We start from the raw sequence: 26,115 nt of genomic DNA on the forward strand, positions 1-26,115 counted from the left end.
ATATCACCCAAGGTCACTGCTCAACCGGGCAAGATTTATTTATGGGGTAGCCAGGAGGGACACAATCCAGCTTCTTACAGAGGCTTTCTAATGTCCTGCCCCCCCCCCCCCAACCAGCACTGTACCTCCCCAACCCTAAGCAAATCATTCTTTTCTCTCAGCAGTCTGCCTCTCCTACAGAACAGTCCCCAGCACCACGAGAGAGAGACAGAGAGAGACAGAGAGAGACAGAGAGAGACACAACTTGGGATTTGTAAGACTGCAGTAGCTAACCAACCCAGAAACTAGTGGCACTTGTGCAGCCTCCCCATGAAAGCGTCAGGGCAGCACAAGATGCAGGGGGTGTGGGCAGACCCATCTTTGAACCGTACCACAGCAGCTCCAAAACTTCCTCGACCCTCTGTGGTCACCCAAAGGAAAGTAGAATAAAAGGAAGTCACAAGCTAGCACCAGCTTGTCCCTCAGACTAGCACGTGTTTTCAGACTTAGTGTGAGACTACTCTCAACATGAGAGATTTCTCTGCTGCCTTAGAGCCTTGAACCTTTTATGGGCCCAGAACTTCTTCCCAGACCAAGAAAAGCCCTTTGCTCTGAGAAATATGAGCAGGATGGCAGACATCACCAGGCAACGGCACCATATTCCTGCCAGCTAGCCCCAGGGCAGGATGTGGACAGGCTCCATGGTTGTAGTGTTCATGCTGTTACGTCCAGGGTGGTGCTCATACACTGACGAAATCACAAGCCAACTACAGGCGCAGCCGCTTGATGTCCTCGCTTCGGAAGTCAATTCGGAGAGCCAGCACCTGCCGGACCTCCGCGGGAGTAAGGCGCCATGTGAGTGGGCCTGAGTTTGGGCCCCAGTAATCCAAGATCTCCGTCACCTGAAGAAAGAGAAGAGCTGCAGGAAACAACTCAGCCGAAGCCACCTTCACACATGAGTTCAACCCCTGCCTAAGGTTGTGGATGTGCCAGGGAACAGTGGGAGGATGATGGCTGGGCAGTATTTCCTGCCACTAACTCCTGCAAATAAACAACCATCAGCAAATTCCCTAGCCGCCCTCCCACGGTATGCAAGACAAAATTTGGACAAGCCCGGTAAATCCATGTGCAGTCTGGCTGCGGCTCCTGCAGTCCCCCTAATAAAAGCAGACAAAGTGCAGCTCACCCTTTCCAGATTGAGGATAGTGGCCATTTGGGAAAGGCGGGCAAACTTGTCACGGATAGTCCAAGTAGTGACTGTGGTGAGATAGGCTATGAGAGATCTCAGCTCCTTGTCAAACTGCAGACCGCCAAGCTGCGGGGACCAAGGAAGCTGTGTTAATTCTCCAAGCAGGCCTAGGGTTGTGCCTAACCATGCACAGAAACAGATATTACAGTGGGGGGGGGTGTCTCTGAACCTCCTGCTCAAGACCTCCTGCTGTTGCAGATGATAGTGGCTCATCTTTGCACCCACCTTAAGAGTTAGCCTCTCCTCTTGATGCAAGCTCTTCCCAGCCCCATCATTAAACATATCTTCTTCCTCTGTACACTAATAGAAGGCCTCCTCGAGCTGGCTACCAGCTGTGGTAGGGCTTTTCTGAGGGTAGTATTTGCCCCGCCCTGCCCCATCCTTTGGAAGGTAATGGAGGGTTTCATGGTGGAAAGCTTGCAAACCAGCCAGACTACAGGGGAGAGGATGGTGTTTTGCTTACCCTGCTGAAGGTGGATTTGAGAAGCACTTTCTCCAATTCGATGGCTATGAGACTGGTCATAAGACCAGTGAGGGTATCATAAATCACTGGAGACAGTCCAACCTGGAAGCAGAAACCTGCGTCACTCTTGTCAGGCTAAAAACTGAGCAGAGGGCCCCAAAACCCATGCCTATAAGAGCTTTCAAATAAAGACCCATCACTTCCATGCTCAGTGAGGGAACAGCACTGGCCAAAGCCATCAGTCTCCAGGAGGCCTGTGAGGAATCAGAGGACATCACTGTCCATCATTCCCCTGAGCAGGGGGAAGAGTTGGGAGATGCTGCGTGGAGATCTGGCTGAAGCCCGGCAAGTTGCCGTGTCTGCTTCCCCTCACCTTGAACTCTGTCATCTGCTGTTCCAGGTTGACGATGAACTGCTGGACCCAAGGATCATTAGCTTCATAGTCGCTGAACTCTTCCTAACATCGAAATACAAAAAGAGTTGCTTATTTGGCCTATTGTGAACAGCAGCAATTGGCCCTGAGGAAAGGGAAGGTGGTGTCTCCTAGGGCAGCACTGCCCCCCTTCCATTTTCTTAAGCTCCTCTCAAGACCCATGCCCCTTTTGCCACACTGGGACGCTGAGCAAGTTCTGGGAGTTCACCTCCTCTGTGCTGAGGAAACAGCAGAGAAGTGAGTGGGAATGAGAGAGTGGTTGCTCTGATTGCACTGCTGTGCCAAGGATGGGCAGTGCAGGAGTACGGCTGGAAGCAGAGAACGCTGAGCCTTACCTCCTCGATGTTATGGGAGACGGAGAGGAATAGGTTGATCCAGGGCTTCACCTGGGGTTTGATGGCTGTGCTGTTCAGCTCGTTGAGACCTTCCTGGGGGTGGGGACAGGAAGAGGACATGAGAGCAACTGAGCACGCTTAATGTCCAATAACACAACCAAGCCAGCCAGGCTGGCCTGATGCTGCCTCACATCCTCATCGCAAGCTGGGGAAACCGACCCACAGACTTGCACAGGAAACTGAACCTACATTCTTCTGATGCTGGATGGCTCCAGGGACATTACTACCACAGAAGGTGGAAAGATAGGCCCAGAAGCTGCCTTTGTGTTGACTTGCAGCCTGTCTGAAGGTCTCATGCTTCCTGCACAGCTGCAGGGGGTTTCCTGGCAGGAGAGAGGTGTTTAGTGCACATCCCACCGAGGTAGGAAAGGATGCAAACACCAGCATTTCCATTTGGTGCCAGTCACTAGGACACTGTGCTCGGACTCAACTCATGCCTCTCTCCTCCAATGCAGCTTAGCTTGGTAGGAGAAGCAAAAAGAAGGGATAAAAGCTGTAACCACAGTTAGTTCCCTGAATTAATCATAACCCTAGCACACGCCATCTCCCCCAAGCAGCAGGTTGCCAGCAAAGGCTGTTCTATCTGCTCCAATGCTATAGAGCTCTCTAAAAACCTCTCCTGCCAACCACCCCCATTTGGCTCAGCAAGATGTCAAGAAAGCTCACCCAGCATGAAACCATTCAGGTACCAACACTGCCTGGCATTTCATGAAAGTTTTTAACTAAAATTGGCATTTCTGAGCAGGGCCTGCTGGCAATTGCCCTTTTCCAAGGCAAATGCAATGTGTGTGTGACTCAGGCAGTGCAGGAACTGGTTGCCTAGCATCTTGATTACTTTGCAGCCAGTTTTAATACTGTGCCAGCACTAGACTGGAGAATTTTACTGCTTATTCATGAGCTGTTTGGTTTCAGTATTGACCATGAGCCTCAAGAGGGTTCACTTGCAGTACCGGTCTGAAGACATCTGATTGCAGTGAACTGGAAAGCCAAATAAAAAAAATGGCCTTGCTCCTCTGTGAAGTACAAAGATGATGGCAAACCTGGTTCAAAGTGGTCTCTTTTGCTTAGCTTCTTTCCACAGGAGTATTAGGCCTTCCTGCTCCCCTCCCTGTTGGAGGCTACTGTGAAAGTCTAGAGGAAAAGGTCCCAGCATGCCACATGAGAGAGTGGCTTTAGCCAAAGAGCCTTCTGTCCCAACTGGGGGAGTATTTCCACTTGGGGAAAGGAGGTGGAATCTGAGAGAAGAGCAGCTGCTTCTCTACCACCATCCCTTCTACAGCGTTACCTAGCAAGGCTCTGGACGTCTCGACAACATGCCAGGCCACGAGGGAGAACGAAGTAGATGGGAATGCTATTAATAGTTCTTGTCCTTGAAATACTGAAACAGCTACTGCTCTGAGCTGAGCGAAGACAAAAGGAACAACATTCCTTCTGGCTCTGCAGCTGCTTCCAGAGCTTCTATGCACCCCCCAGCTGGTGTGGCTGTGCAAAGGGGCTGGATCTGTTCACAGGCCCCAAGGCAGACTGATTTGCTTCCTTCTGTCCCCCTATCCAGCACTCCTGGACTTTAGACACGGCCAAGGCCTTGGGCTGAAATGATTCCCGCCACCATGTGTTGGAGGCTGACAGTAACAGCAAGACACTCACCTGCAGGAGGTCACGGAATTTGTTGGAGACTGCGGCCATGTCAGAGAGGCAGCTGTCAATCTTGGCCTGCGCTTGTTCACCCCCAAAACCTTGGCTAAGCAGTTTGGTGCAGTCACTCTGCAGGGAAGAGATCCGTGAGCAAGTTCCATTAATAACCTGGGTTGCTTCTATCCCTTTGCATCGCTGAGCTCTGGCTGCCTGCCAGCATGCTTGCAGGTGTGGAGAACCACTGAATTCTCCCCCCTCCCCCCCGTGAAGGCAGAAGCTGCTGGCTCCAGCTGGAGAGAGGAGAGCAGGAAAGAAAGCCAAGGGCCATGCAGCGCAGCCCAGCACCAGAGAACCACAAGCTCTCAGTGATGCACATTTTAATCAATTGACTCCTAGTCTGTGCCAGGTTGGTCAATCTGGAAGAACTGGTACTTCTAGCTAGCCCAAGTTATACTACTAAATATTAGTCAGAGCTTGCTCTGCCAGCTCAAAACTGCTTTCCTAAGGCAGGAGGTCAAAAACCTCAGGAATTTGGGCAGAGGGAAGTCCAGAAGGTTTATCCTCCCACTCAGGGAGGATATTAGTTATGGTTATGGAAAAAAACAGGAAAGAATCCAGACCTCACCTCCAAAGTCTTCTTTAGGGTCATGATGTTTTCACTGCAGACTTCAACATTGTTTAAGGTCACCTGGGGGGAGGGGGGAAAAGTAGAAGTCACTGGAATTTCTCCACATCTCAGCCATAAGTCTGCACATTTACTCTATGCCTTGCTCACTCTACAGACTGAAATGCAAATGTTTAAGGGGACAGAGGTGCTCCCATGTGATCAAATCACTGCAGATTCACAGAGTTATGTCAAGCTGAGCCACAGTAACTGACCATGTGTGTGCTGAACCTGTAGCTGCTGCAAAGTCTGAATTAGTTCAGTTCGCGTCTCTTCCTCATCATTCTGCCTATGATGCTGCAGCCAAGCCCCAGTCTTGGGTGACTGATGGAAGAGAGGATGTACCCCCAACTTCTTTGCTCATTTCTGTGACAGTGTCATGAAGAAAACACACTGGGAGCAGCTGGAGATGATGGATTATACACAGCATGTCCAGAGAAGCACAGGCAGCAGGAAGGCACTCTCATCTAGGCAGAAGGACTATCTGTTCTTCACTGAACAGGCTGTTCTTTACCTGCTGAAGCTAAACTAAATGTCAGTATAACACTGGGTTTGTGCAGACAGGGAAATGCAGCAAGCTGACTGGTGAATGAGAAATCCAGTGGGAGAATTGACATTTTAAGTGCTTTGCTTCAAGAAATCCAGAGACCTGTAACCAAGACTTTAATGAAATGAGTGTTCAGTCCCTCCCTCTCCCTTTGCTGGTGCCTTTGGTGTCTTCTCTCCTGGCACAGTGAAAGTCCCAAGGAGCCTCTTCAGTACTGGCTGCTCACAGCAACTTACAAGGAGGGAGACAAGTCAGTGTGAGCCAGCCCCTCTCCAGTGCTCTCAGGGTCTCTGCCCATGTGTCTGTGCAGCATCGATATGCAGCAGGGCTGGTTGAAAGGAGACAGCAGATCTGGACAGAGCTGCTGTCCCACTGAGGTCTTTTCTACACTGCATGCTTTCATCGCAAGTGTTCTACCAGAAGAAAGGACACACTAGAGGACAAGAGGAACAGCCCTTCGAATGCTCTCCCAGAGCCTGTAACACTCTCAGCCACGCTCAGGCCTGCTCAGGCATGCAGTGAACTGCAGCGCTGCTATTAGGAGAAAGTAACAGGAGGATCTTGCACACTCAGTGGAGCAGAGAACCCTGCTCTAATGGTAGCTCTCTCATCTGATAAGCAAGGATGAAGGAGCTCTGAGCTTGGGTCAGAGAAACTTTCCCATCCAGGGGAAGATGTGGATGAGACACACTCCCACAGCCTTTGTGCAGAGCCTGTGAAGAAAAAGGTTGATGGCCATTTCAAAAGAGCAAAGACTCTTCCCTAGCCTGGAGGGCAGCATTATCACAACAGCCTAAGAGGCAGCCACAGGATCATACTCGGACAGGGTTGGTGTGGAAGCCCTACAAACATGAGGTGAAGTAGCAGCATCGACCAGACATCCAAGGTCAGGCCACCCATCACACCTCAAGAGCTTTTCAGGTTCTCTGAATACACAGTCACATGTATCCTTTTCCCCTGCCCACCAGAGTCATTGTTTTTCCCCCTACCCCAGCTCATTGTACACCAGGACAGCTATCAAACCCACCAGAAAGGATTGCTTGGCCTCGTCGGTGCTTTCGATGCCTTTGGTGTCAAACTTGCCCTGCTGCAGGCTGCTGTGCATGATGCTCACGGCACTGGTCACCCCTCTCTGGAAGTCCTGGAAGGTGGTGGCTGGAAAGCCCTGCTTCAGCTTGTTGTACAGAACCTCCCTACGGGGCAAATAGAACACACCAGGGCTTACAGCAAACATAGCAAGCCAGGACTGAGGCAGCCATAGTAAAGTCCTGCTCTGTGACACAGGACAACACTTTGGCTGAGCTGTGACCTGACAACGGAAGTGGAATTTTACAAGGGCAAAGGAAGGCTGGCAAATATCTCCTGCCAGCATCTAAAGGAGGCAAGGCTGAAATGGAATACAAATAAACAGCCCAGGTTTTGAGCTTTCCTCCAAAAACCTGACTGCAGTTGTCTGCTGAGTTCAGTCACAGTTTCCCACTCCCACATTGCAACGAAAAACAGGAGCAGGCCAGTTCTGCAGGCTCACCCCAAGATACAGTGGGCAACCATTCAAGTCGCAACAGAACAGCAGTCTTAGGCAAGCTCACAGGCAACCCAGAGAACAACTGGCAGTGACCGTGTACCATCAAGCCAAGTATCACTCACCAACACTGCATGGTGGCTCACTCTCATAGGGACTTCAGGTCTCAAGGTTCATATCTGTTTCTCTTTTAAGCCTGTCTGTCCTACAGGTGACTACCACTGCTGTGACAAAGGTGTGCCTAGCTTCAGCCTGACACACTGCACCTGAGCCTGCTGCCTACTGGCATCTTCCAAAGGCAGAGAACACAAGGAAGACCATTTAATATCAAACACTGTTTGCAGAACATCAGGAAGAGACAAGTTACAATGAATCCAGTGTCTTTTCATTACCTGAAGTCGGACTCCAGCTCGGTGGTGGAGTGGTTGATCATGGCACAGAGACAGTCTATGCTGGAGCTGGACAGAGCGCGCCCAATGCACTTCTTCACTATATAAAACACGTCATCCACCATGCTGGAGGTGAGCTGGCCTTTCTCGTAGCTGTCCATGGCAACAGCCTTCAAGGAAAGCTGTCTTAGTACTCAGAGCTCAACAAGTGAAGGTGCCTTCTCACAGCAGTGCTGTGAGACCAAACTGTGAAACACTGCTAGCTTTCTTGTGTCACCCTAAGCTAAACTGAACCACATGCAGCCCGGCACCACTCATCCTAGTTTTCAGTAGCCCATGGTGGCTTGGGGAATATCTCCAGAACCTCCCACCTCTATGACTGGTCCAAAAAGTCCTTCCACTCAGTAGAAGTTGCTCTTCTGAAGCCAATAACCAAGCATCAGCTAGGAAAATATGGGCTTGCAGAAGTGTTGCTCCTTCTCCTTCCAGGCAACGGTTTGTCTTGCTGCATCCTTCTCACCCAGACTCCAGCTAACAACCCCAGGAATACGCTGCCTAATGACAAGAGCCAGGCTGGGGACAGTCCACTGGGGCGGGCATTGCATGGCACCGACTATCCCCACAGGATGGCAGCTGGAGGAACTGCACTTCCCATTGCTAGCGGAACCTTCAACCCAAGGAGTCAGCCCATCTCACAAGCTACATTTGGAGCAGTTACTTCATGCCCTCCTGAAATAGCTCTGGCTCTGCAGCTCCTGGAGCAGTGTAACCCTCCAGCACAGGAAGCAAAGAGCAGCGTGAGGCTGATGGAGGTACGTGACTCGAGTCAGAAGTTACGTTCTGCCAAGGACAGAGCACCTGGGAGGTGGGTCTGTCTGCCAGCCCTACCCAGGCACAGAACTAGCCACTTTCCATACCCAAGGGTATGTCTGGAGGCAAGGTTCAAAAAGGGCCGCTTGCTTTACAAGGCCAAGGGAAACAACAGGCCTTCCAAGCTGCTGCAGACCTGCAACGTACCCATCTCCCTCCCTCAGGGTGCTCAGCAGAGGACTGTGGAGCAGACACGGAGGCCTCAGTCCCTGGCAGAGAGCCCAGGCTGTTGCGAGCAGCAGTCTGAGCCCTACCTTGTTGACAGTCTCCCTCATGAAGTATTCCTCCATGGTGATGTAGTAGCCAATGAGCTCTTGCATGGTGCGGCTCAGCAGGCAGTTGTTGAGGAGCTTGTCCAGGTATTTTTGATGCTCTACAGAACACAAAGGAGAACAATCAGCAGGGACTGCGTGCCAGAAAACGACTCCACATCATCACCTTGTTGCCTAACGAGTGCCCAACAGACACACACCTGCAAAGCCCAACCTGGAATAAATCACAGGTCTTATCTGTGGATCTGAAAGAGCCGAGCTGACTTTTGCAGGTGACAGGAGAAGTGATTTCCAGAGCTCCCTGGAGTGCCAAAACCCTCAGCCTGTTTTCCCCGTGGCCTCCACCTTTAGCAGCTGTGCCTGCAGTCACTAAAGGGCCTTCCCCCTCTTTGGGGACCTTGTTTATTATGCTCTGCCATCATATTCCTATAAGGTTAGTTTTGTTCCCATTTTAGAGGGGAGCAACTTGATCTGTTGGACTAGAAGATTGAACAGTGAATACTTCCTGTACAATGATAGTAACTTTGCAGAGGGTTACCCTTCTATCTGCCCTGCCCCATGGTTATATGCTTCCTGAACATTGCTTTTCTCATGCAGGCATCTGATGTAGTGGTCACAGGAATTTTTCCCCAACAAAACTGTAGTGGCCTGTGAAGTCATGACTGAAAACAGCTTCCTCCCCCACTACGATATGCCAGAGTGTGAAAAGCCCCAGTGCAGAGGATGGTTATGGCAGGACTTTGTCAGGAAGCCCAGTGCTGAAAATGGACTTGGGGAGGCCAAATCCTCTTCTGCAGAGTGCTCCCACAGTGCCTTCGTGGAACCTGCGCCACTCAGCTCTGACACTGACTCAGAAACATCTCCTCTCTGGGCACCTTCAAGAAGCAAAGAGCCTGAAAGCATTGGTATTCAAGGTGTTACCTTGCTTTACCTCCTCTGAGGCCATAGAGTCTCCCACCTCGAAATCAGATATTATTCGTCTCTTGATAAACCTCAGGTAGAGCTCACTGCGGGCATTCATCAAGGTTACCTCTGTTAAAATAGGGTCAAGTTCCCTGCAAAGGACACAGAAGGCATCAAGGTAGCAAGTCTACAACAGGAGGGGCACTAATTTAACTTGGTAAAGTAGCGTGTTCTCTGTTCTTTCACTATGAGATTAATACTGCCCATCTCCATCTGTGCCGTTGAGTGGCAAAGCTCAGCAAAATCACTGGTACATGCCTGTAGACTCAACTCTGCTTTCAAATATAGTCGGGAGTTTGTTTCTGCTGAGACTTGCTTCTAGCCTTGACAGCTTTCCACCATAAGCCGAGTTAAACGGAGACAAGTTATGCTGGGTAGCAGATAAGCGCTGCCAGAATGGATCAGCTCAGCAGTTCATCTTGTCAGTCACCCTGTGGCAAACAGGGGCCAAACACCATCTGTTTTAGAGAAGGGTTCCCAGACTTAGTTTGCTTGGCAGCAACAGCATTTCCTTGCTCTGTGCTCAGCCACACGTGGGCACAGGACTCACACCTGCCTGACCACTTTGAAACAGACTGCAAGCTACCAGCATTGAGTACCACAGCTTGGGATTTCTACTGCAGAAGTGTCGACAAAAACCTCCAGTGAACAAATCCCAGAGACATCTTCCTGAATAAGAGATGCTAATCCACCTGCAGATTACTTTCCCATATTATAATCATGGTCTCCAGGACAGCCCCCATCCAAGGGATTTGCTATGAAAGCTAAACATCACAGACATATCTAAAACCCGTAGCTTGTCAAAATGTTCTCTAAAAATCATTACAGAGAAGCTTCTTTTTTTTATTCATGGATATAAGTGCAACCATATTAAAAACACAGTAGTAAGGACTGCAAGAGTCTGAAGAACCTGATCTAACTTCAAAATCAGCACTGTTTTGAGCAGGAATTTGGACTAGAGACCTTCAGTACTCCCTCCCTACCTCAGTTTTGCTATGATTCTATGAGCCTTACACGGCCAATGTTAGAAACTCCAGGTCCCTGTCACCTCCATATATGTGCTCTTGTGTCCAGATGCACGTGTTTGTCTGAAAATGATGAAGGATCTGTTTGAGCTCAACAGCTCAAGAAATGTGAAACCAAAAAAGCACGTGACAATGCTGAACAGAGTGTTCCAGTCAGAGATGACTTCGCATTTAACAATGAAAAAAAAAAAAGTCATCAGCAGTTTTTTCATCAGTGTGCACAAAAACACATTACAAATACTGCTCAAAGCCTCACAGCAAACCAGCGGGGTAAGGAACCTTTATCTTTATTTTATGGATGAAAAAGCAAAAGCTCAGAAAGCCTGGGATGCATCCACAATTACTCAGAGCAAATAGTAAGTGGTCTATATTACCACGGAAGTAACTGGTCCTGTAGGATCACAGACAGATCTTGCTTCAGGAACATAAGCTTTCTTTCAAGGCATGTTTAGAAGCCATGCAATGCCAGATGGGCTGGATGCATTTTCAGATGGTCTTACTTTAGGACTTCACAAATACTCAAAAAGAGGAGGAGGGAGACTGAAAGCAGTTCAGCTCATTAGCAAGAACTTGATTTTACAGAATCTGTACAGCAGCAGTACAGATAAATAGGACCCAAAGATTTACTCCTGATTTTGCCACTGATTTTTTGCCCAGGGAATTGCTCCATTTCGTGGGCTCCAAGGACCATACTCTGACCATCAGCAGGAGGTGGGGAGAGCCATACAAAGTCTCTGTCCTTTGTGTGCCATGATATTCTCAATCCTCCAGCAATGACCAGGGCCAAGACTTAAAAGTAATGAATAAGCAAAATAAAGTGACACTGAAGCTGCCTTTATGCGAGGGCAGTGAAGGGCACCTAACAACTGTTTTTTATGCTTTAGGAGCCACAAAGCTACTATCTAAATGCTAAGTAGTGTTAATGACAGATCAAGAGTGGAAAGTTAGAGAGCAAAAAGGGTTTTGTTTGTACCTTGGCTCAATCTTCTCTGCAGAAGAGCTTCTCATCATGCTGTTCTGAACCTGCTGGAACTGCAATCACAAAAATGGGAGAGTCATCAAAACCTTTGCTTGGTGAAGTTAACAGCCTCTTCTCATGCTATAGCCTAAGGAGGTGCTTGCTCAGGGAGGGCAATAGGAATGCTCTGTGGGAAGCACCACCAGAGAAAGGAACTGCATCAGTTCACCCCTTCCTCCAAGACAAAACTCAGCCTGCCAGGAAGGGCTACAGGACGGGAACTCCAGCAGAGGCACCAAGGAGTGTGAGCATAAGACATTACAGCAGTCTTGCATCTCACGGGCAGGAGCAGGCACAAGACGGTGCGGAAGGTGTGCTGAAAGTGCCCTACAGACCTGCAGAGCAAAGAACCCTGTGCCCAGGGTCTAATTATCATGCTCACAACGAACCCTCCCCCGCAACAGAAGAGAGAGCTGCAGGCTGGACCCCTTCACTCATCAGTGCAGATATGGAGTAAAGCAGGGTTTCTCTCAACAGCCAAACTTGCCACCTCTATGGCAGTTGAAGACCCACAGAGCTGGATGGAGGCTGCAGCTGGCTGTGTCAGACAGCCTCACACCCCTCTTACCTGCCTGTGATAGTCCCTCTGTTTGATGAAGTTGTCCACCACCTTCTCCACCTGCCGGTCACACTCCACTTGCAGGTGCTTGATGAGGGTGTAGAGCCTCCCTGGACCATAGTAAGTCTCCACGATGGGTTGGTGGGTCTCCACGATGCGAGCAATCCCTGCAGGGAGGGGGGCAGCCATGCTGGGGAATCTCTTCTGTTCTCAGGCACAAGAGACAGCCTCAAGAGAGAGATCCCATCCAGTCTGGACCCAGAGCAGAGCTGTAGGAGTTCTCAGACAGTGTTTAACACAGGATCATTCATTCCCCAGAGGAACAGTTCAGACTGTCCAGCCACTCTCCAGTGGTCTACTGGAGGTCTACCATCACCACCCCTTGTTCCATGGCACCTTATCTCCGCATATGATGCCCTCTGTCCTCTCCCCAGTTAATTTCAAGGCTACAATGCAGATCTCCGGGGGTAGAAGCCATCTTTTTTCTCAGAAAGAGCTCTTGCCACAGGATGTATGTCAGCTGCTATATTACCCAGAAAGACACAAGGTGTCCTGAAGAAATGAAGCCTTCACAGGAGAAAGCCACGCTTTGGAATCACCAGCTAAACCTGGCAGGGGACAAAACTATCATCCAAATCTAGTCTCAGCCCTCAGTACCTGCCAGGTTACAAGAGAACAGCAGTGGTAGGAAATTCAGCCCAGAGCAAGCTCTGCTCTTACACATTACACTGATGCCCAGCAGAGCAGGCATTAGGGAGGGCTGAGTCTCCTTGGAGAGAAAACTCATCCCCAGGGAAGTATCTCTCTGAGATTGCTTTCTTCTCCCCGACTCTCTACTCCAAGAGGTAGGAACACCCTGCCCCTGCGCTCCTGCCAAGAAAGCCCCAGCAGCTCTGAGGACCTTCAGTAGTAGCAAGGGTGCCAGGCTGGGAGAGTGACTTGGCAGTGCTGCAGCCTGGAATTACTGCAGACATAACAGAGAAGGCAGTTAATCACCACAGGATCTCAATTACTGTCTTCAGTGACATTCCCACAGAGCATTCATATGCTCTCTCCCTTCCCTGTCTGCTTTCAAGCTGCCATGGTCCTCCTTGGAGAGCCAGGCCAAGAGGCAATAACAGCTGCTCAGTCTTAAGGGATTGGATTTGTTTGCCCGGAGAACTGCAGGTCTAAAGAATCCTTTAGGGAATAGCTATTTGTTTTTAGGATGCAGAGAACAAGAGGTGTCTGATCCAGGTCTCACGAAACCCCTCAAATCCAGCAGGTTATCTAAGGAGAACTCTACAACGCTTCCTGGAAAACACTTGTGCAGTCCCTTCAGCCGAGAAAGCTCTTTATGTCATGCAGAAAGCCTGCCTCCTGAGGACAACTGCTCCTTTGCAAGTCCACTTTGTGTCTGCACAAGCTGAACAAAGGAAAACTTATTCTAATGCCCTCTCCTGGCTGGGAGAAGTCCACTGGTTGTGTCTCTGTCCCTCTAGCATGACATTCTCATAGCTGAAAGGGGGAAGAGGCATTTTGTACTACCCTGGAGCTTGAACTAAAAGCTTTTAAGCTGACAGACAACCTCATCACAGATTATTTTCAATCCGTCAGCAAAGAAGTAAGGGAGAAGATTACCTTCAAAGAGGAGCGTCAGGGTGTCTGCAAAGATGACAGCAGCTCGACGGTCACTCATGTCCGTCCCCATCACCAGCAGCAGGTTCTCCTCTGCTTTGCTGGCCACCTGAATGACAATGGGACCAGTCAGCTGGTAATACTCAGAGATATTCTTCCTCCCATATGGTGCTTTTGCTAGCCCTCCCATTGCAAGAGCTATTGCTGTTTTCCTTCCTGAAAACAAGGATCCTTTGCTCCTTCCTCTCATATGCAAAACTCAAGGATCAAGGGAAGGCAGAAACTTGTTATTCTCTTTCCAGCCATAGCCGGAGCATTGCTCCCTTGTATGAGCTATAAGCAAGCACAGAGAGCAAACCAGGGAAGGACAAACTAGACAGCCGGTCAGTGGGGTCTGTATTCAGACACCAGAAAGCCCATCCCAAGGTGCAACAAGCAGAGAGCGAGCTGAACAGGCCAGCACTAGTTTCAAAGATTAACATGCCAGAGCCATTCCACAACACCTATGGACAGAGATTGGATTTCACTTTCCCTTAAGAGACCAGTCAGGTCACAGTATGTTTCACAGAATCCGTTACCTGCTTGCAGAGGTACTCCGAGAACTTGCTTAGCCCCTCTTCATGTAAGCCTAGCAGAGGAAATATCTTGAAGAACCGTTCCACCTGGGGCAGGTCTCCCTGCTTCATAGCCATGTCAAATTTCTCTGTGACAATTGTCTTCAGGCGCTGCTCTGCTTCCTGCAAGAGCTTCAGGTTGGCATCAATTATACCCCCTGGTCAAAAGATGGGAGAACAAAGGGAAAGACGGCAGGACAACGTTAGTACTGTGTCCAGTACTTATTTTCCCAACAGAGAGATGAAAGCTGTGCAGTCCTGAGGTGACAATCAGGAGGCTAAAGGCCAGGAGGGCAGCAGGAATTATTCTACAGGCCGTAACAAAGAGAGCTGGGACTGTGTGTGACGTACACACATCTAATGTCACAGTCCCACATGGAGAATGTAAACACGTCAACAGGACATGACAATAAAACTCCAATGCAACCTAACCTGGCAAATTACACCCTAGCTCCAAACCAGAGACGTTTCTTTCAGGCGTCAGGCAATTTCTTTCTCGTTTCTTCATGTCCAGCTGCTTTGCTTGGTATCACACCGTAACACTGCAACAGCTCCCAGAGCCTTCTCTGTCTCACTTCTGTCTTACATGTTTTGTCCTTCACCTAGTCAGCATCTGATAAGTTATTGAGGCCTTGTGCCAGGAACTGTCCCATCAATTAATGATAATTCAAACCTAATAACACTTCAAAGCTTTCACCTCTACATTACTATATAACATACTAATATCTTTGGCTAGTATTGGATCTTCTGCTTTGGTCTATCAGGCTGAGGCAACCTGCCATGGGAAATCAGGCAGTTTCTAGTTATCTTACTGGAAAGGAGACTTATCAGCTCCTCCTCACGAACAGTACCCACCTTCCTTGCCCTGTCGACTGAGCTCAATGACTGACTTATCTAGAGACAGATAGCGATGGATATGAGCTGCTGCTTGTTCGTAATCTTCATTTCGCAGGGCTGTTTGAACTCCGTCCATGCAGAACTTTAGGTCCAGGATGTCATCAGCTCTCTGAATGGCCTGATAGAGTCGATTCTGCAAGAAAAGCAAACAGTAAGGTTCCCTTCTGCCGGCTGGACCAGAGGAATAGAATTATGAAGAGAAGACAGCATGGAAAAAAAAAGAGGGAAGAAACAGATCGAAGTGATACTTCTGTAAAAGATAAACAGCTAGGTAACCAGAAACCCCGAACTACTTAAAGTCATAACAGTGATGACTGAAAGAAGAGCAGTATTTTCCCATCAAAACTTGGCTTGAACTCACAAGCTATACTCCAGTTTAACAAAGAGGCAGAGACTACAGACACAACCACACATGCTTTGTTTCAATTTGAGCAGAAGGTTTGCTGGGTGCTGGGACTTGAAGTCTCTTAGCCTGTCTCTGTACAAAGAATATGACAGCTTGGATTCCTGCTTAGTCTTAGATGACTATGACCATCTCCGCAGTGCATCAGCACTGCAATAGCTGGATAACAGAGGGCTAATGAAGACTAATCTCAACTTATTCATCATATTTCACCAGGAGCTGCAAGGAGAGAAGGGAATACTGGAGATCCAGCTGCTGAATACAAAATCACACGCATTATTTACTCTTGTATCTTGCAGCATCCAGGAGCCCAGCAAGACACCATTGCCTAACAACACTAGATAATGCCCAAACAAAGAATTCAACAGCTTCCAGCCTCTCTGCCCACCCAGGAAAAGAGCACATTCCTCTATTTGACTGTTGTGCTGTGAGGACATGAGCAGGTGCAACAGGCAGAATATGGCTCGGTGCCAATGAGTCCCAAACACCCCTTGGTCCAGATACCTTGGCAAGGTCAAGCTGACGGACTTTACTGCTGACGTTCTCAGCCAGGTTACAGGTGAAGGTGATCATCCCTGCCAGCTGCTGGGCATCCCCCTCAATGAGCTGCAAATTAGGGCTGGAAACATACACAAATTGAACATATGAGAAGAAGATATTAAGTAGCAGGATAGTCTGGAACAGCAGGATGTTTCTTTCCCCAGACCCAGTTGCTCCTGTCAGCAATGGCTGCTCTCATTTCATGCCCCTCCTACATGATCAAAGCACCAAAAATGAAACAGTTTGCCTTGAAAGAGGCTGCACAGACAGACTAATCACATCAATAAGGGTACGAATGAGCTGCTGAGGGTTTAAGGAACTGTCTGCTTCTGAAGTGGAAGATGAAGTCTGTGAACTTGTGCTATAAGCTTTTACTAGACTTGAGGCCACTTATGCTGGCTTTCCAGGCTGCTAGCATAAACTCACCATAAAGAGAGGCAGCAATACTTGCCCACACCTGCAAACAGCTTGACACAACACATCTGATCAAAGTGTTGATTCTAAAACCTCACAAAATCTGGGGTGAGATATTCAAAAGTGTTTCTGCTCAACCTACACCAAGAGGGATCAGTCACTGTAAGGGAGCAGCATTTACTCTGTTAGTTCTGCTGAAGACTGGGAGTCCAGGGTGAGGATCCAGCTACTCTTCCCTATCACAAGCTGATGCACAAAAAAAGAATAGTTTATTTAAACTCTCTTATGTCAGACATCTTCTGAGAATGAACTTAGTTCCCTCACCGGAATTAATTTTCACATACATGAAGCAAGCAGGGAGGTGCTGAACAGTGTACAGCAGCAGAAAGAAGAGGAGGGTACAGTGATCACTAACCCCATGCGATGAAGTGCAACCATCTTGTTCTCTATTGTGCTTTGCTGTTCCAAGAGGGCATCCAGCTCTCCTTGCACAACTTTCTGAAAGAAAAATAAAGACTTGTGTGACTTCAAGTCCTCTCTAGGCTAGCAACAGTTATTACAGACTGCAGCAAGCCACAGACACGCAGCTTGCAAGGTTTTAGCGCTTCCAAGAGCTCAGATGACAATGAAATCCTTCCCAAGTTCTCATTCTAACCTTGCAGTATTTACATTCATGTAATATCAAAACGTCAGTTATAAAAAACTTCACCACTTTTAACAAAGATAACCCACAAATGCCTCCAGAGGCTGGGCAGTCAACACACCAGGATCCCAAACCAGCAAGCGGCTCACAGTTCCAGGATACAAATTCCGCAGAGGCGACACCGCACCCCATGAGGCCTGGGGGGGGCGGCTAAGGCCGTATTTAATATCCCTGTGAAAGATCAGGACAACTAAGGGGGCTGCGACAGCGAGACGCCCGATCTCCCCGTCACACAGCAGCGGGCCAAGGGGAGCTGGAGCAGCGATAACCAAACCGAAACCCGGGTCTGGAGAAGGAAGGCTGAGGTCAGAAACGAGGGTGTTTTTCTGCTGCTGGCCCCGATTCTTTCTAAATTCCTACGGCATAACGGAAGCAGCGGGGAGGGCGGACAGTGCCGGTGCTTGGCCAGGAGGCCACGGCGCTTCCCCGATGCCCCGGGGCCCGGTCGCCGCCGCCTCCCCGGCCCCCCCACCGGGGCACCGCCGCCTGTCGGGCACGGCTCCACACACCTCCTCCTCACACAGCCGGCCGTAGGCGGCCTCCAGGTCCGACAGGTCGGTGAGCGACTGAATCCGCTCCATGGACAGGGAGGAGGAGGCGGACGACGAGCCGCCGCCATCCCCGCCCGGCGCCCTCGGTCCCGGCGCGGCGGCCGCCGCCATCTTGGGATACGGATGACACGGCCCCCGCCACCGTGGGGCCCGGTGGGGCTGTCCGAGACGGTGCCTGAACGCCCGCGGCCGCCCGGTTCAGCCTAGCAGAGCGGGAAGCTCATCACCCTCCGGCGTCCCGGGTGAAAGACTCCCGAGAGAGTTTTTCGGAGGCTCCGGGTAGGGGGAACTACTGCAATTGGCCCGCGGCCGTTCAGGCGCCGCTGCGGGCACCTGCTACCCTCAGGCCGCGCGCGCGCGCCGGGCCTCGCAGAAGGCCCCGGCGAGGAGGCGCGGGAGGGCAGCGCGCAGGCGCGGGGCTGATGGCGGAGCGGGCCGGCGGGGCGCCCGCCTAGGCAGGAGCCGCATCCGCCGCCATCCGCACGGTAGGGGCGGCCCCGCCGCGCCGCGCCCGCCCAGCGGCGGCCCCGGAGCCGGGGAGGTGCGGGATGGGCCGCCATTTCCGGGGGCAGCGGCCGCAGGCCCGGGCGCTCCTCGGGGCCTGGCCTGCCAGGGGCGGCCAGGCCGGGGCTTGGGCCGCGGCCGGTTACCGGAGCCGGCGGGGAGCCCGCTCGGGGGGCGGCCGGTGCTGGGCCCCGGCCCTGGCAGGGCCTCGGCAAGGTCGGGGCGGCCGCGGGCTGGTTCCCGCTGTCTCGGGGCCTGTAAAACGCGGCGAAGCGAGTGCGGCGGCTTGTGCGGATCTGGGGCTCCCTCTCGCGTTGTGCCCCGGGGGGAGGAACTGGCTGAGGCACTCGCGCTGGAGTCATGTTAACGGGAACGGTGGGATTAATGAGGTGTAACGGCGTGGGACGCCTTTATAAAGATTCGCCGGCTTTCTTTTGCTTGGTTCTTGGAAAGCAGAAGTTGTGAGCGGTAATTAGCTGAAAGTCCTGGGCAATTACGGGGCCGTTAGGGATTCAGCTGACACGTAGCAGCCTTGTTATCTTCACGAGAGTCCTTTGCTACTTTCTTGCTTTTATTAAATACAAAATAACTGGACGTAGTTGAGTGACAGTAAGTCCTTTGATGTCACTGAAAATGCATAAAATTATGTATGCTGATAAATCAAGAGGTTCTCTCTGTCTTCCCTATGAGAAGTTTTCTCTTTGTGAGGTATATGTTTTTATTCTGCTTGTTGCAGACTCAGTGGCACTAAGATACAGTGAAGCAAACCTGTTGTCAACATGTTCCTCTACAACCTAACGTTACAGCGTGCCACTGGCATTAGCTATGCTATCCATGGCAATTTCTCAGGTAATACATTTTTTTCTCTAAGCGTTTTTTCACTTGAATTCTTTCATATAGTAGAGAAAGTAAGGTGCTTGCTTTTGATTTCGATTGGGTTTGGTTACTGAAGCTCATCTGCTTCAATATAGCATTAGTTTTTTGGTTTTGCTGGTATATTATCTTTTGCTGTTGGATACACAACTTGAGATAATGTAATTTGTGGAAAGGTCGAGAGAAGTTTGGTTTGATTATGCATAGATTTAACTTAGTATTTAGTTCATTTTCCTGATCTGTTAAAATATGCTGCAGCAATGGGGATAGTGGTAAGTAATGTGGTGAAGTAAGTTGTTTGAGTTCTTCAATAGTGATAATAAATACTCAGCTTGTAGTGATCATAAAGTTTTCTGTTTCTTATAGTGCTTTTTGAAACTGCTTGTCCTGCTGTGCTGTTGCTAACTATTTTTTACATTTTGGGTTCCTTAGGAACCAAACAACAAGAAATTGTTGTTTCCCGGGGCAAGATCCTGGAGTTACTTCGCCCTGATCCCAATACAGGAAAGGTTCACACCTTGCTGACGGTGGAAGTGTTTGGAGTCATTCGCTCCCTCATGGCCTTCAGGCTGACAGGTGGGACCAAAGACTATATTGTCGTGGGCAGCGATTCAGGACGTATTGTTATTCTGGAGTACCAGCCCTCCAAGAACGTGTTTGAGAAGATTCATCAGGAAACCTTTGGCAAGAGTGGGTGTCGCAGAATTGTTCCAGGCCAGTACTTGGCTGTAGATCCAAAGGGCCGTGCTGTCATGATCAGTAAGTCAATTTGTGAGCTTGTTTGTTTTTTGTGGTGGTGGTGTTTTTTTCCCTGTCTTGGGGATATTTGTTTTGGAGCTCGTTTCTGCCAGGTGTAATTGCAAGTGTTTCTTCTCAGGCACTTTGTTAGGATATGAGACATGTCAAGGAGAACGCAGGCATTCAGAATTGTTCCTTGACATTGATGGAATTGCACAAATGAATTCTAACACTGAACAATCTAAAACAATTTGGAAAGAAGCCTGCTTGCCTGGTGATGAGCAGACAGCTGAAGCGTGATGTCTGGAAGAAAATGCAAGATTGCAGGCATTCGTGCTATAGCATAGTCAGTCAGCTTCCACAGCCTGAAATGATGATGTGAATTCATGTCTCTTCTCTGAGATGTATTGTGGAGACAGTTAAATGCATTTCTGATCGGGCTTCACAGATAGAACAGTTGGGTTATGTTTTTTATAAGATTTACCATCTTAGTGACTTAGTTTGCTACCCAATATTGCCAGCAGCTGTGCTTGTGCAGCCAAAGGGACAATGAACTGCAGAGTGAGAACCATGGCATGTGAACTCAGTGTGCCCAGGCTGGCTTTGTGTGACACTGCTTCCCTAAATGCTGAGAGCAGGGACTTGTAATGATAGTAGTTTAACAGGCTCTCTATATTGGATATAACTCATTGTTTGCTTTCTAACTAGTTACGTTTTCATTGATGAGATGGTAGCGCAATCATATTTATACCATTCAAATTGGTAGTTAAGAGTGTTAAATGTACAGTATGTTGTATAAGCAGTATATCAGACAAGAATGCATTTTTCAGTTAAAGTATTTCTAAGGAAATCTGAACAGTGTCTTCTTGTCAAGTGGCTTTCTTTAACCAGATCATCTGGCTGCTCTTTTAAATTTTCTTTTGCCTCCCTGCAGCATGTCATCTTCTGTGTGGTACAATGAGTGAGCAGATCTGCTTATAGCCGTTGGACTGGATAGACCTTGAGTCTGGCCAGAAAGAGGCCTCCTTCTGCCTTAAAGGGCTGTCTATAGTCATTATTTGTGTTTTTGCTCTGAAACACTTGAAATGAGACTTTTAATAGGTTGCACAAATATAAATACCAACAATTAGTTCCAGCAGCAGAAGCAACACTGACGTTCTCTTGCAAAGTTCTCCATTTGTATGCAGGTGTCCGTAGCTTTCATCATCAAGATGATGTGTCTTAGCTACCGTTGTCCTTTTTCTGCAGGTGCTATTGAGAAGCAGAAGCTGGTGTATATCTTGAACAGAGATGCTGCTGCTCGTCTCACCATTTCCTCCCCGCTGGAAGCCCACAAGGCTAATACCTTGGTCTACCATGTGGTGGGAGTTGATGTAGGATTTGAAAACCCAATGTTTGCATGTTTGGAAATGGATTATGAGGTGAGAAGAACTTGGTCCCATTTGCTGTCTTCTGGGCTTTTCTCTTCTTTCACCTGATCCTTCTGTGGAGGCAGGGAAGGTTTGCCGCTTTTACTGTGTAATGTAATCTTCGTTTGTCCAACTTGCTTGCTTTTGGCTTTACTTTCAGTCAGAACAGGAAAATCTCTTCTTGTCTTGGTGATTCTTCATTTATTGCTGTTCAACTGTAAATGTACTTATTTTCTTCTTTTGAACCTTTTTTGTGCATCTTTCAACAAGTCTTCCTTTCGACTTTGCTCTAATGTTATTTAAAACTGTTTCCTGATGCATTGGCTTTGCCCCTCCTTTAATATCTTTCTTGAAAGACACCTTGTTTTCGTGCTTTCATTGGGTGGTCCATGAGGACCTTCCCTCTTTAAAATATTTTCTGAATTTTGAGCAGGGAGTTTTGTCTGCTTTGGGTTGTGTGGCTGTAAGCGCTCTGAATAAGTATGTGAGGAAGGTTGCCTGGGTATGGAGGCTAAAACTGTATTTTGTTAAGTCGGACCTTTGTGCTGTAATGTAGATGTGCCCTAAAATCTGTTTGATCTCAGAGAGGATGGAGGTATGACTGCCAGCTAGAAATCCTAAGAATCCTGATCATACTCTAGGGGGGGATATTGGCAAGCGTTTCTCAGTACATCCAGGTGCAAAAGCTGCTGTTGTAAAATCACCAAAGCTTTTACTCTTGTGTGTTGCAGCAAGTCTGCGCTGCCTTTGTGGCTTGATGGCAAACTTTGTTATTGTACAGTGGCAGACTATGGCTGATGATGATCTTGCTCCATGGAGATACAGAGCTCCTGCTGCTGTAGACTTCCTCCTCTGAATGTTTTTAAAATGCTACTTTTTTGGTTATACGTTCCTGACATGTTTTAAATCTGAGGGTGTTTTCTCCACACAAATGGATGCTATCATTGGCTTGAATGAAATGTTCATGTGCTGTGTTTTAGGAAGCAGACAATGATCCGACAGGAGAAGCAGCAGCCAACACGCAGCAGACCTTGACATTTTATGAACTGGACTTGGGTTTGAACCATGTGGTTAGGAAATACAGTGAGCCCTTGGAAGAGCACGGCAACTTCCTTATAACAGGTACTGCCCAGCCAGCCACTGAATTGTTTCCTTGTAGATCTACTGACTTAGTTCTGGTTCCCCAGGGAAACAGCATCAATGTGCTGTAGCTCTTAAGAGTTGTTTCAGTGGCAGTCTGAGCTATTGGTGTGAATTAATTCATCTTGGAGTCAGCTAATGACTAAAGGGTCACGCATGGAAATATGCAAGAGTTTTATAGGTACGGTTGCAGCTTGGAGAGTGCTCCACATCTCTGTTCTTTGAGATGTGTCCTGGAGTCTCTCATCAGTCGGAAGCTAGGAGATGTTAAGTGGTAGCTTAATTAACTGGCAGAAGATTCAAAAGAATGTGTTTTTATGTAATGCATATGTAACACACACTGTGGAACTCTCTAAGGTGAGATGGCAGAAGTTTATATGCATTTGAAAGGTGAATTCGTGGACTGAAATCTCACAGGGGTTGGATGCAAAGCTACTACCTTTGGTTTGGAAAACTGCTGAACTACAGATTTGCTTCTGAGTAGAATGGAAGCTAGGAGGGAGAGCATCCCTGTATGCTTGCCGCATTCTTGTGTCTTCTCTAGGCTACTGTCAGACACCGAATACTGGGCTAGATCTGACCAGTGCTACAATTGTGATGATATCCTCTATTATGCTGGGATCTCAACAGAAGCGTTTTTAAAAACATACTCTGAAAATGAAAGATGTGTCAGAAAACCATCTGCTAGATTTTTTGACAGCAAGCAAACATGTCAGTAACCCAAGGGTTGTATTCAACTGACAAGTTGCTAATAGAGTGTTTTGGGCATGTCATGTCTTTCCAGACAGCAATAAGACATGAAGTATAAAAACATAAGCAACTTGTCTTTCCTTTTTCTCCGTCCTGGTCCCTTAGTTCCAGCTGCCCTAATGCTAATTATGATGCTGCCCCCTTATGCTGTTACAGGGAGTTGTACTTGGAGTTTTTGTCTTCTCCTTCAATAAGAGCAGATTCATGTATGTAGGGGGATATAGAGTAATGGAAACTATACTATTTTAAAGAAAAACAGGATAAATGTGTTGCAAACAGTAGTCAGATGTGTGATAAGGGCTCTTGTGGTAATGTGTCTTTGTTGCGTTTCAGTTCCTGGTGGCTCTGATGGACCTAGTGGTGTGCTGATCTGTTCTGAAAACTACATTACCTATAAAAACTTTGGTGACCAGCCTGATATCAGATGTCCGATTCCCAGGAGACGGGTGAGAATTTTGGGATTCCTCCTTCTTTTAAAAATTATTTTTGCCAATGCTAAACAAATACTTGGTGTTTGCTGCTTTGGGATTAAAGGTATCGGTGACGGTTTTCAAGTGAGGAAAAAAAAGGTTAAAAAGCCTGTCTGCCTAAGATAGATGATAATCTGTCTTACTGGCTGCGTTTGTTTTCTGCAAGGGAAGGCTAGGGTAGGTGTAGCCTGAAATGATGAGTTTGGTTCATGTCTCTTCTCTGAGATTTATGCTGGAGATAGTCCAGTGACTCTGATCAGGCGCCAGTGGGGCAGCGCTGGCAGTGTAAGATCGGGTTGCTTGAGGCAGTGAGTCATGGTTACCATCATGCATGCAGGTGAATTTGATAGCTGCTCTATTGCATCTAATGCAGCCGCCTCCTCCTTCACTGTTGCAAATCTTCATGTAGTTTGGCAGGTGCTTAAAGCACCATCAAATGGCAGGTGCTAAGAAACAGTTTTCTTTGGATTGCAGCCCTCACCTTCTGTGGTTAGTTTTGATATGCAAGAGCTGTCTGGGGAGGACTGCGAAAGAAGTAGGAGGGAGAATGCTTAGGCACAGTGTCTTAGAAATGTATTTCTCCCTGGGGGAAAGGCGTACCAAGGGTATTCCAGGTGTGACAGAGGGGATGTGACTTGAGTTGAAAGCCTGAAAGCCTCTTCATGTACTCTTAGCCACCCGTGAAATGGAAATGCTTCAGTCAGTGAGACTACCTCTGTACTTGCCAGGTAAGTCTTTTCCACCAATGGCCTCCAATTTCTGTCTTGACAGAATGACTTGGATGACCCAGAGAGAGGTATGATTTTTGTCTGCTCTGCTACACACAAGACCAAGTCCATGTTCTTCTTCCTGGCCCAGACAGAGCAGGGAGACATCTTCAAAATTACTCTAGAGACTGATGAAGACATGGTAAGCATCAGTTGAGGAAGAACCAAAGCACTCCTTGAGAAGAGTCATCGTTCTCTTAAGTGATAAATATTTAATGCTGTGTTTTTAGCTGGTGTTTGTTCTATATGATTTATAATACAGTTTCACCAACAATTGTAACTGCTGTTTGTTCATATAGAGACATAGGGTGAGGTTTACAAAATCATGAGATTTAAGCTACAACGTCAGCTGGGCATATTTTAAATGTTTTACAGGCAGTCCTTCCTCCAAAAGATGTATTGCAAAATGTGGCTCATGAACCTCTTAGAGGGTATTCCATAATCTAATTTTGGGGAACTTAGCTTCTCTTGATTGCAGTAGCTGCTCTCCGTTTCATCTCTTAATTGAATATTTACATGCTGCAATCTTTTTTTTTAATTGATGTAGCTGTTTTGGTAGGGCCAGTCCCTGTGTTGAAATAACAAACTTGTATTGAAGTGGCTTGCTGCTGCTTGTCCTACTATTTTGCAATAAAAAAATCTCTGCTGCAGAGAATCAGTTGAATTTTTTGATTAATGAATGTTAGTTCTTCATCTAAACATGGCAAATTTGGTACAGAGGGTAAAAGTGTAGCATCTTTAAGTGGCTTCATTTGTTCTTGGATGTTTCACTGAGAGCTATTGTGACCATATCAAATGTAGAAATTCTCTCAGGACAGTTACTTTTTCACATATCTGGGAATGGCTGGTGTTGGAATGGAATGCTGTAGGAACTGAAGAGAATTTCTTATTCCTTGAAGAGAGCTTGCTGTTTTCATAGCTGTTTCTTCAAACTGACTCAGTATTTCAAAAACCAGAAAGTCTTAAAATAAAGAAATCCTGACTTGCGTTTTCAAAATAATCTGTTGGATTTTGTGAACTAGAACCTGCTGCCCCAAAGTAATGATGTGATTGTGCTTGAAACACTCTCTTGCTTCCTTTCTTTGGAGATGATTCTTGGGAAGCTATTCTTACTAAATCATGCATTTACTGCTCTAGTATTTACGTTGCTAGTACAGTCACTTCTTTTTTGGACACTTTCAGGTAACAGAGATTCGACTGAAATACTTTGACACTGTTCCCGTAGCTGCTGCCATGTGCGTGCTGAAGACAGGGTTTCTCTTTGTGGCATCTGAATTTGGAAACCAGTGAGTAAACAATTTTACTGTAGTGCTTCCCCCTGAACCTGACTGTTTCTGTTCATGACTGCAAACTGACCTGTGACCTTATTCAACAGATAAAGACAACGCCTCTGTTTTAGTAGGTGCCTTAATGCTTTGTTCACATGCTTTGAGCAGAACAATTGGCTTAGACTGTGACTGAACGGGGAATTTTCTTGTTGTCTTAACCCAAACTAAATATTGCAGTGCAGGGAACAAAAGATCCCGTGCTTGGCTTAATAGGTTCTGGAAGGCTTGAACACTTGCAGTTCTTCTAGTTTTCAAACCATATGGATTGATGCATTATCTTTAAACTAGTGCGATCAGCTTTTACCTGAACTTTCATGTGTATTACATAGTCTCTCAAAATGCTATGGCCCACGCAGAAGCAAATAGTTTTTTTTATCAAGTAACTTCAAGGTGCTTTGCTTAATAGATGTATTC

At 47.9% G+C, this 26,115-nt stretch overlaps 2 protein-coding genes and 2 non-coding genes across 5 annotated transcripts in view; 3 read left to right on the forward strand and 1 right to left on the reverse strand.

Annotated features, from left to right (window-relative positions):
• Positions 1–104: 104 nt before the first annotated feature.
• On the reverse strand, positions 105–17,848 carry COG4 (component of oligomeric golgi complex 4). Of its 2 annotated transcripts, XM_067302697.1 has the most exons (19): positions 17,681–17,848; positions 16,884–16,966; positions 16,019–16,133; positions 15,070–15,244; positions 14,179–14,372; positions 13,604–13,709; positions 11,993–12,150; positions 11,380–11,438; positions 9,340–9,473; positions 8,401–8,519; positions 7,280–7,446; positions 6,393–6,558; positions 4,780–4,842; positions 4,167–4,283; positions 2,460–2,552; positions 2,065–2,148; positions 1,692–1,793; positions 1,166–1,294; positions 105–881 (listed from the first exon to the last, which is right to left on the reverse strand). In XM_067302697.1, the coding sequence occupies exons 1-19, from the start codon at positions 17,831–17,833 to the stop codon at positions 747–749; spliced, it is 2,352 nt and encodes a 783-aa protein (XP_067158798.1). In that variant the 5' UTR covers positions 17,834–17,848; the 3' UTR covers positions 105–746. The 2 variants fall into 2 exon arrangements, with proteins under 2 accessions (XP_067158798.1, XP_067158797.1); XM_067302696.1 differs by lacking the exon at positions 1,166–1,294 and having other exon boundaries at positions 17,681–17,838.
• A 271-nt stretch (positions 17,849–18,119) lies between these two features.
• Positions 18,120–26,115, forward strand: part of SF3B3 (splicing factor 3b subunit 3) — a 31,258-nt gene continuing 23,262 nt past the window's right edge. Inside the window, exons 1-8 of the mRNA XM_067302698.1 lie at positions 18,120–18,207; positions 18,963–19,075; positions 19,532–19,858; positions 21,086–21,258; positions 22,227–22,368; positions 23,470–23,582; positions 24,378–24,515; positions 25,556–25,659. Of these exons, the coding sequence (XP_067158799.1) occupies positions 19,006–19,075; positions 19,532–19,858; positions 21,086–21,258; positions 22,227–22,368; positions 23,470–23,582; positions 24,378–24,515; positions 25,556–25,659 (1,067 nt within the window). The 5' untranslated portion in view covers positions 18,120–18,207; positions 18,963–19,005. The remainder of the gene's footprint in view (positions 18,208–18,962; positions 19,076–19,531; positions 19,859–21,085; positions 21,259–22,226; positions 22,369–23,469; positions 23,583–24,377; positions 24,516–25,555; positions 25,660–26,115) is intronic.
• On the forward strand, positions 20,199–20,280 carry LOC136992896 (small nucleolar RNA SNORD111). Its single transcript, XR_010885336.1, has one exon. It is a non-coding gene; the product is annotated as a small nucleolar RNA SNORD111 (small nucleolar RNA).
• LOC136992897 (small nucleolar RNA SNORD111) lies at positions 23,791–23,870 on the forward strand. Its single transcript, XR_010885337.1, has one exon. It is a non-coding gene; the product is annotated as a small nucleolar RNA SNORD111 (small nucleolar RNA).

The sequence above is a fragment of the Apteryx mantelli genome, chromosome 10, assembly GCF_036417845.1.
Source record: "Apteryx mantelli isolate bAptMan1 chromosome 10, bAptMan1.hap1, whole genome shotgun sequence".
Taxonomy (NCBI): Eukaryota; Metazoa; Chordata; class Aves; order Apterygiformes; family Apterygidae; genus Apteryx; species Apteryx mantelli.